At 50.3% G+C, this 9353-nt stretch overlaps 4 protein-coding genes across 4 annotated transcripts; 2 read left to right on the plus strand and 2 right to left on the minus strand.

The window, feature by feature from the left end:
* Positions 1 to 80: 80 nt before the first annotated feature.
* On the minus strand, positions 81 to 1452 carry STEHIDRAFT_93143 (uncharacterized protein). Its single transcript, XM_007301183.1, has 5 exons — positions 1373 to 1452; positions 1250 to 1316; positions 1046 to 1191; positions 840 to 968; positions 81 to 777 (listed from the first exon to the last, which is right to left on the minus strand). The coding sequence occupies exons 1-5, from the start codon at positions 1418 to 1420 to the stop codon at positions 151 to 153; spliced, it is 1017 nt and encodes a 338-aa protein (XP_007301245.1). The 5' UTR covers positions 1421 to 1452; the 3' UTR covers positions 81 to 150.
* Positions 1453 to 2063: 611 nt separating this feature from the next.
* On the plus strand, positions 2064 to 2873 carry STEHIDRAFT_51392 (uncharacterized protein; the record flags this gene model as incomplete). Its single annotated transcript, XM_007300404.1, has 2 exons — positions 2064 to 2284; positions 2378 to 2873. The coding sequence occupies 2 exons, from the start codon at positions 2064 to 2066 to the stop codon at positions 2871 to 2873; spliced, it is 717 nt and encodes a 238-aa protein (XP_007300466.1).
* Positions 2874 to 3448: 575 nt separating this feature from the next.
* STEHIDRAFT_108811 (Tautomerase/MIF) lies at positions 3449 to 4138 on the plus strand (the record flags this gene model as incomplete). Its single annotated transcript, XM_007301184.1, has 6 exons — positions 3449 to 3481; positions 3556 to 3594; positions 3660 to 3770; positions 3840 to 3943; positions 4001 to 4033; positions 4099 to 4138. 6 exons carry the CDS (start codon positions 3449 to 3451, stop codon positions 4136 to 4138), a joined length of 360 nt encoding a protein of 119 aa, XP_007301246.1.
* Positions 4139 to 6190: 2052 nt separating this feature from the next.
* On the minus strand, positions 6191 to 8743 carry STEHIDRAFT_74932 (uncharacterized protein). The gene is made up of 8 exons (XM_007300558.1): positions 8556 to 8743; positions 8357 to 8478; positions 8074 to 8297; positions 7779 to 7995; positions 7561 to 7713; positions 7289 to 7454; positions 6589 to 7144; positions 6191 to 6503 (listed from the first exon to the last, which is right to left on the minus strand). Exons 1-7 carry the CDS (start codon positions 8721 to 8723, stop codon positions 6887 to 6889), a joined length of 1308 nt encoding a protein of 435 aa, XP_007300620.1. The 5' UTR covers positions 8724 to 8743; the 3' UTR covers positions 6191 to 6503; positions 6589 to 6886.
* Positions 8744 to 9353: the final 610 nt, after the last annotated feature.

Below are 9353 nucleotides of genomic sequence, written 5' to 3' on the forward strand. Positions count from 1 at the left end.
GTAATGTGCAAGAAAGAGCCAGACTTCGGAGGACATGCCTCCGTGCGGCGGGAGACCGCGTTGATTGAATCAGAAGGACAGATTATGCGATAGGAAACAAATACATACTACGACTGGCATTACAAATCGAGCGAAATCAAACAAAACTCGTTAGCCCATGTACGCGCCCTGTGGTGGAGGCATCATAGGCGTCATCCCCTGCATGGGCATACCCTGCGGGTTGAACCCAGGGGGCGGTGGCGGTGGATAACCCTGGCCTGGATGGTACACTGGCATACCCTGCGGAGGTGGTGGCGGCATACCTGGCATTCCCATACCAGGCATACCCATTCCCATAGGAGGCTGCATCATCTGCATACCCTGCGGTGGTGGCATTCCAGCCATCTGCATCGGCATGCCACCAGGCATAATCGTCTGCTGTGGCGTGAATCCAGGTGGCGGAGGTGGTTGGGCGAGGGCACCGGCGAATTGACCTTGGTAGGGGCCTTGCATTCCGGGCATGGGAGGACGGGAGCCAAAGGCGATGGGTGCAGGTGGTGGGCGAGCGGCGACAGGAAGAGCGTTGTTTTTGCGGGCTTGAGCGGCGAGGAGTCGTTCAGCGGGAGTTCCGTGGCGTTCCCCCTTGCCATCCTTTTTGAAGGCATATTGAACGGTGATAGCCTTATTCATGAGGAATTGGCCGTTCATGGATTCGACAGCTGCGTCCGACGACTCGAAGTCTGTGTATGCGACGAATCCGTAGCCTTTTGACTGGCCTGTTTGAGGGTCACGGGCAATCTGCAAATTTGTACGGTCAATCGAACGCAGTACGTTGTACAAGTACAAGGGATACAACGCACCTTAGCAGTGGTTGCCATTACCCCAAATGCGCTGAATGTATCATACAGTAACCGCTCGTCCACGTTCTCATCCAAGTTGCCGATGAAGAGGTTCGCGCCTACGTCGAGCTGCTTCTTGTCAGACGAAGCCTGAATAATGGAGGCATGTGTCAGCGACAGTCCGCAGAATGAACATGAACGCGGATTAAAAGAACGGTGTAGCGAACCTTGTTCACCCTGATAGGTTTTCCCCACAATTTGATCTGGTTCATAATCTTACAGGCGTACTCTGCATCATCCTCCGTCAGGAACTCGCAGAAACCATAGCCTTGATGTGCCATAGAAATACGATCCTTGGGTAAATGCACATTGACTAAACATAGTTTCTCGCGTTAAGACAGCCCGTAGTGGAATAGACTTCAAGTACTCACCGACGGGACCGGCCTGTAACATCAGCTCCCATACGAGCGCGTCAGTGCACCGTTCATCCAGGTTTCCCTGGGAGGCATTGGCCTGTCAGTATCTCAGTGTTTGGTACGTCAAATTTGACGTACCAAATAGACCGTAGCCTCTTGATTCCTATCGTCCTGTGGCCTTGACATAATCGTGCGATACTTTCGAGAGGTGTGAGGAGGAAGGGAAGGAAGGAAGTGCGTGGTGCAAATGGACGCGTTGAAGACCGGTTTAAACGCGCGGTCCGGCAAGGCCCGGGTATGCTCTGTGGCACCGCTGTCTAATGCTGTGGCAACTCGACTTCGCATCTCTTCCGTGGACCGTCACTCACTGCAAACTCACTGGGCCGCAGTGCCTTTACCTCCATCAACCCTCTCGCAGCACTGAACATCGCCTTAGCGCGTCGCATTTCACTCCATAAAACCAAGAGCTTCGTGACTCCGCATCCATTCACTTTTAGATCTGTCCAGAATGGCCATCAACGCAAATGAAGACACAGAATTGTAAGTTGGTGAGGATCGCTCGCCTTCTCACCCTTCGTAATATCTACGCAATCCACATTGTACTTATACCGCACTGTTATCTAGCAATGAAGCTCTTCGTAAACATGGCATCCTTCCACCCCTCAAAGCACGCACACCATCACCCTCACCTCCCCCATCTCCAACTCTTCATGACAAGCTTTCTACGATGAACCTTTCATCTCGAGAACTTGAAGAACTTGCGGACGACATCAATGATGACGATGCGGAAGAAGCAATACGTGAGTATCGAGAGAGAATGATGAAGGAAATGAGGAAGGAGGAGAAGGCAGGACGGTTTGGGAGCGTCATTCCTATCGGGAGGGATGATTATACTAGGGAGGTCACGGAGGCCAGTAAGGTTGACGAGCCCATGGATGAGGCCGAGGAAGATGAAGAGGATATGGAAGATGAGGATGATCCAAGCGGAGAAGGGAGAAGATCCGCCAAAGGCCGGGGTACAGGGGTAGTGTGCTTCCTGTACAAGGATGGGTATGTTTGTTCTGATTCTCATCTAAGAGGAAGGCATACTCGCCTATCCTTTGTTTTTGTGTGCTTCCTACAGCAACTGAATATTATATGCAGCATCCCCAGGAGCGACCGTACCTACGTCCATGTCCGAGCACTTGCCGCAAAACATCCGCGAACAAAATTTGTCTCCATCGTAGGCGATAGATGTCTCCCAAATCTTCCCGACTCAAGGGTCCCTATGTTCATTGTGTACCGCGGTGGCGAAATTCGAACCCAAATTGTCAGCTGGGCTGCAGACAAGGAGCGTAAAGCGGAAGGTGAGGGCATTTCACTCGAACACAGAGTGTGGCTCATATGTGGCGTCCTAGAACTGGAAGCTCTCCTCATCCTCTGTGGAGCCATAGTCCCGTCACCCCGTCTGTTTCCCGGGAAGTCGCATGGTGTGGACGATGGGCCACAGAAGGCTACTCACAGTGATGAGGAGGAGAGTGAAGACGAAGATGACCATGGTGCAAGGCGATCGAAAAGCACATTCACAAACCATACAATGAAGAATATCCGAGGCCCTGCTAGGACAGCGGATGACAGCGACTCTGACTTCGACCTGTAATATTGCTCGCCCCCGTACTCGCAACGATAGGATGTATCTCTAATCTGGAGTCCGTGTCATCTGTATTGTATCATCATTTTCGCTCTGCTAACGCTTGTGTGAAACGTTTCGGCGGTTAAATACAAGTAGGCCGTGAGTATCCATTGTCATCCGTTTTGTCTCAAGTCACTCAATCATCCATAGTATTAGAGGCCTTACTATTACTCGTCGAGTGCAAGCGATGCCGACTTGAGGTTGAACTAAGCAATTGGCTCTCGGGTGTCCTCCAGTGCAGCATCGCTGACCCGATGGTCAAGGGTGCTGATGCTCCGACAAATCAACTCTTATAGTTGTAAACTCAGATTTTGAGACATAAAAAGTGCTGGATGTCAATGAACGCTCGAATCTCAAGACAAAATGCGGCGAAATGTGGCCCAGACTCGTTTCTGAAGTACTAGCTTCGTGACCATCCCGACGTTCGCCGATGGGTGAATCGCGCATCGATTGGCAAAGCGCGTGAGACCCGTGGCGTCATTCGACTTGAGCTCGAATTTCCCATTTCATCTACCAGAGCAACTGTCTTACAAACCACCACCATGCCTGCTCTCGAACTTACCACCAATGTCAAGGTGCATGGGCTGATCTACCATCCATCTCAGAAATCCGTAACAATGTACTTACCGCGAAAACCCTTAATCGATAGGTCTCCGACCCGAAGGCTTTCAGCCTGGAGTTCTCTAAGGTTTGTTCTCCTACTTCGATAAAATGACTCCCCTCTCACGAAAGAGGAATTCGTATAATCTGCAGGTCGCTGCTGAAGTCTTGGGAAAACCCGAGCTGTACATCTCAGTCGCATATAACTATTCCGAATTCCTCACCTTCAACGGTTCCTTCGACCCCGCTTTCCTCCTGAAGATCGTGAGTAGAAATCCCTTATAAGTCACCATGTGACTAGTTCTTGATTTAGAATCGCTGTCCATTTGGTAGACTTCGCTCAATAACATCGAGCCCAAGGTAAACGAAGTATACAGCAAAGCGCTGTTTGCCTTCTTCGAGAAGCAACTCGGTATTCCAGGCGATAGAGGTTACATGTACGCCATATCATATCCTTTGTATTGTCAATGTATCAACTAAACGTTTTCCTCCAGCACTTTCTATGATCCCGGCCTGGCCTACTTGGGGTAAGCGACTCATCGAAATATACGTTGAGGTCTATTTACTACACATACTCATACACCGTCCACAGCCACAAGGGAACCACCTTCGCCGCGATCTTTGGCTCATAGAGAATGAATGCATTGAGGATGTGCCCCACGAACGTAGGACCGACTGAAGAGTGCAGTGGTGCTTGAAGCTTGATGCCTTAAACATGTATTCACCCGGAAAAACGAAGTCAATGTACAATGTATTTGCTGCTCCCTGCAGTCGAGCTCTTCGACGGTTTTTCAATCACTGGAAGTACACCGCTCATACCTCTCCCTTCTGTACATAATATTTCTTTGACATCGTTCAAGGGCGGTGCACATCAAATCTCCACGCCACACCAAATGGAACTCCGATACACGAGGCACAGGGCGTGATCAAGATGAACTTGAACCAAATATGCTCCCAACCATCATCTGGGCCCTTACTTGTAAAAGTGCAATCCTCAGCGGTATATAACTACATATCACCAAGATATCCTCTCAGAAAACACAATCTCACTATGGGCGTCAAGACGGTCACCAGCCGCTCGCACGCTCGAACCAAGTCCGAGCCTGTGAAAGTCAAGGCTTCGAGTGGCGCTAGTACTGGCAAGATGTCTGCGAAGATCCTCAAGGAGAAACCTTTGCCAAAGACCCCTGGGCCTGTGATTCCGAGTGTACTTCTTCCAGAATATTCGCGTACATCTACTTTTCGGTAACGAACCCTATTGCACGGTTGTGACTCTGCACTTCGTGTTTGTTCGTTTACTAACTTCGTGTCTGTCTGCCATTCTTAGGTCTGGAGAGCTCTCGTTGACTCTCGAAAGTCCCTCTATTCAACTGTCCCAATGGAAGGATCAGGACAATGCAAGTCCGATTCCAGTATATAACGACCAAGGACCCATCCAAGGCACTGTCGCCTTTGCGCCACAACCTGGTCCCCTTATAGGCAGATTGAACGTCCATGTTAATATCATCGCAACGTATCTCACTTCCTTTGCCAACGAGGACTAATGTATTATCTTAGGTTGAGGGATCTTTCCTTTACATCTGCTCCAAGGTGGACATGGTATTCGAAGATGCACCCGCAGAACTACACTCTGGATCAATCCGTCACCGCCACGTCTTTCACTCTGCGCATGCCTACTTGGATCTCCGAGCGAACAGAACCAGCAGCTATATCGGCGGTCACTCTATGATATCCTCAGTTCGCGATTCGGGAGTCTCGATCCAGACTCAGAAGTCGTCGGCGTTATCTTCTCTGAAGCAGATAGACGAACACAATTTCGCTTTTACATTTGGGATGCCGAAACCTCGCAGGCCGCAGGCAGAGTTGCCGCCGAGTTTGACTACGTTCTTGACATCAGGTGTGGACGTTAGGGGACGCACCGCGACTGATCACATGGAAGTTTCGTATCGTTTCATATCTTCCTGGGAGCCTTTCTATGAGGACGAAGAGGACGCAAGGTAGGCATCCAATTTCTTAACACTGTGGAAGTTGATCTGAATATTGTTACGCAGCATCGAGGTTCCTATTCTCATCCACCCAGATGAGCAGTATCCTTTGGAAGTCAGCTTCAACCCGTCCCCAGATTCCTGGTCTGAGATACCTCTTCTCGACGACAATGTATCAGGCCTGCCATATCATTGCTTGGTAAATACATCCCGTTATGCCTCTCTTAACCATTATTCACCACCTATTCTCCAGCTCACCGTCCCTCGCCTTCACGTCTTCCCACGGAACACTTCCATCCCCTTCTACATCATTTTCGCTGTCCCATCCACACACAAAGACACCGCTCTAACTCGCCGCCTTGCCACAACTTCCATCCTCCGCATCTTCCTCACCCGCGAACTCACCATCGACACCACCCATCCCCAGTGGTCCGTCGACCCAGCTCCTCCTCCACCCGCCCCTCCCTCCTCATCCCACGAATTCGACTCCGACAACCTCCCACCTCCTTCCGGAGACTCGGAATCCTCCAGCAGGAGCTCGAGGTCCTCGACTGTGCTCAGCCCCCCTGAGAGCGAGAGCGGAACGTCGGATGCCTCGTCGAGTTTGTATAGAACGCGTCGCGAGAAGATGCTGCAGGAGAAATTAGGTGTTCGTCGGCATAGTGCCCCGCTCATCCTCTTTCGTGCCCCATCACCACGACCACCATCTTCAACTGCAAGTATGGTAACTCCGCCGCCACCTGCCGAAGATGCCCGTACTACGATCTATGAGACCGAATCGATGTACTCCGCCATCTCAGCGCCCGAAGAGCGTGAAGTCTCGTTGGTGTCCGAAGTGAGGATGTTATTGTCGGATACATCAGAGGGGTTCACGAAGCGGGGTAAGATGCCGGGGAAGAGGAGGAGCGATATGAGCATGGCGATGGCCGTGCCGGATGGAATGTATAGAGGGGAGTTGAGATTGAATGGTGGGATGCTGCCTTCGATGGATTGGGCCGGGTTGAGCGTCCAGGTACGTCTTTTGTGCGGCCTAAGTATGCTATGCCTCGTGACCAGACTGGCACATCTGACGCTCTTGTTGGGTTTGTGTATTTTAGTACTTTGTTGAGGCATCGGTACTTTTTGATGACCATGAGATGAAAGTGAAGTTACCTATACGGATATACTGATAGCGACGACCGGGTTACCTTGGATAATCGTTTCCTGGTTGGATCGTTTGAAGTGTGTACTGTTATGTATGAACATTTACCAGCAGCCCCATAGAGGCTAGTATGTAATAGCAGGAAGCAAAGCGATACATGAGACTAGACAAATCGATAACACACCCATCACGGACACGATAGACGCTCGAAAGCTGCACTTCTACGTGGAAGCGATCAAGTCCACCCTCTCGAACTACCCATCCTCGTCATCTCCTGAATCGATGACGATGGCCTCACTCCTTGAGCCCGCCTCCTCCCTCATTTCCGCATCGTCCTCCGGCGTAACACTCGACCGCTGCTGGCTCCAAGACGGCGGCGACGAAGTGGGTTGGGGAGTAGGTACAGATGTAGATGGAGTCGGAGTCGAGGAATCAGATGCAGAAATCGGCGGTATTGATTTCTGAGGTCTTGCCCTTGCGATCAGCGCATCGAATTCCGCCTTGTGTACTCTCTGTTTCGTATTCGCATCGATGGAATGACAAAACCACCAGTCAGCCGATGAACTGAAGCACAAGGTACGACGACCGCACGGAGCAAAGCTCGACGTCCAAGCGTCTAGATTATATCAGTGACAGCAACGGGATGAAGGTCGTACCTGGTACTCAACCGTATCCTTCACGGCCTCCTTACCCGACATTTTCCTCCCTGTGGCAACGGCTTTACGTTCATCTTCCCATCGCTTCATCTCCGCACGCAACTCTGGAACTTGCTTTCGCTGTGTCGGCCCGCGGTCGAGATTCGCGTTGTATATCATTACCCATCTGTGGTACGGATAAAGTAAAAATGGAACATAGAGGACGCGGGGAAGGATGAAACAGTGAGTAGAGCGGATCGGGGAAAACGTCATAATGGTGGCGAGTTCCATACCGTTGATGTCTCGCCGTAAGAGCGCTCTTGTCCCCGGTCGTCGATAGATCCCATTCTGCGAGGTAGTCCCGGATGCGTTTGTCTTTCAGCATGGAGTATGAGACTTTGGGCAGAGGAACAGTATTGGAGTCAACGACGTCTTTTGCCTTGTCTCTGCATTCCCACGTAGTGGTCAGAGCATTGTGGATAGGATGCGTATGAGTTGTGTTTAGACTCACTTGCCCTTCATCTTGGCTCTGCCATCTAGAAGCTTCGCCCATTCCATCTTTTGAGCGCTCTCCCGTTTGACGGCTCTTGGTGCAGCAAGAGTGGCACCAGAGCCAGAGGAAGTCCGACTTAAAGATGCTCCTGTCTTGCACCCACTGTCGATGTGTACGTTTATCTTTGAGTGCAATACAGACTTCTGGCACATTGGGCAGTCAACACATTCGGGAGCTGTGACGATGATGGCCAGATGGGTCCATAAATTAGAATGTTGCAGAGAGATGACTAGAAACGTAAAAGATGACGAACTTGAGGAACGTTCGGGATCAGAAACCTCCTTGGTGTCATTCTTCGACTTGGAAGTAGACGGAGCTTGCGATCGTTTAGTGAGTGCAGATGGACCGGGAATACTGTCGTTTTCAGGGTTGACTCTTCGTTTCTTCGATGGACGAGTGTTGGTTGGATGATCGTTCGTACGTTTAGCTGCCTCACGAGCCTCTTCTTGCTCTTGACAAAGTTCGAGAACTAACGGTCTGCACGAGACGTTCAAGATGTGTAACCTAAGTACAAGATGTTAGGCGATAGAACGCACCTCGCGTTGGACCATGCTACCACAGCATCCTCCAATGATGTATTTACTTTGATATGGAACTCTGTGGCTTCCTTCCGACATGTAGGGCACTGGGCCTTGTCCGCCATCGCGCCACGTATACACTGCGGCAATCAGGAACAGGTTCAAGGAGTTGAGACATACATGATCCGAGGCCGACTGGCGAAACTGGAACACGCACGAGCGAACAAAAAGAATGTCCACAGGGAAGGACAACAGGCCCTTCGAAGAGATTGGAACAAATCAGACAGCGAAGCGAGCTGTCGAGCGACTGCAGTGAAGAGTGGGAGAAGTCTGTTGGGTCGTCTATGTCCAGCTTCAAGATGTCCTCGACAGCGTTCTTGACCATTGTAGAGGTTTAGCGTCGCCGTCTACGACGTAGTAGGTAAGCAAGAACACACGTCGCGTCGAGCGCGGGAAACTTAAACGCGCTCACGCGTGGGCACGTGATAATCACGACCCATACAGTGGCGCACAAAAAGAATGCAGGTGGCACTGTGGCCCCGACCATGATCCGATTTTTTTTCAGTCATGCTATGTGATCTTGCTTGGTCTTTTGCATCATGGAATAGGGCTATATGTGGTGCCTTCTGAATGTGCAAGTTCTGTGTGAATAGCTATAAATGTAGTTGTAGAATGCCAGATTTGAATATAATCGTTGATTTTCTGATATTTTTGTTTGCACTTGGAAGACCTCATCAAATCAGATGAACCAAAGGATGCACATGCTATTGAGAAGGTATATTACAAGATTGGGTATGCAACTGGACAGTATGAAAATCATGTGTGATTCTGGCTAGGAGGGACATTTCTTCAACAAAATGCAGGGATCATCATGGTGTTCCAGAATATCCAGGCTATACCATAACCTACTATAGATAACCCATGACGAAGGTGTAATGTAGGATTGAATCACTCATAGGGTAATTGGAGTGATTATCACTGCTACTGTGTCTTCTGCAGGCTTTTGGTGATCCCT

The sequence above is a fragment of the Stereum hirsutum genome, assembly GCF_000264905.1.
Source record: "Stereum hirsutum FP-91666 SS1 unplaced genomic scaffold STEHIscaffold_3, whole genome shotgun sequence".
Lineage (NCBI taxonomy): Eukaryota > Fungi > Basidiomycota > Agaricomycetes > Russulales > Stereaceae > Stereum > Stereum hirsutum.

Coding starts and splice junctions, on each gene's coding strand:
- STEHIDRAFT_93143 (XM_007301183.1), bottom strand. CDS start 1,420: ATGTCAAGGCCACAGGACGATAGGAATCAAGAGGCTACGGTCTATTTG. Junction 969..1,045: donor AACCTATCAGGGTGAACAAG/GTTCGCTACACC, acceptor TCCATTATTCAG/GCTTCGTCTGACAAGAAGCA. Junction 778..839: donor TAATGGCAACCACTGCTAAG/GTGCGTTGTATC, acceptor ACAAATTTGCAG/ATTGCCCGTGACCCTCAAAC.
- STEHIDRAFT_74932 (XM_007300558.1), bottom strand. CDS start 8,723: ATGGTCAAGAACGCTGTCGAGGACATCTTGAAGCTGGACATAGACGAC. Junction 7,455..7,560: donor CTTACGGCGAGACATCAACG/GTATGGAACTCG, acceptor TCCGTACCACAG/ATGGGTAATGATATACAACG. Junction 7,145..7,288: donor AGGATACGGTTGAGTACCAG/GTACGACCTTCA, acceptor AATACGAAACAG/AGAGTACACAAGGCGGAATT.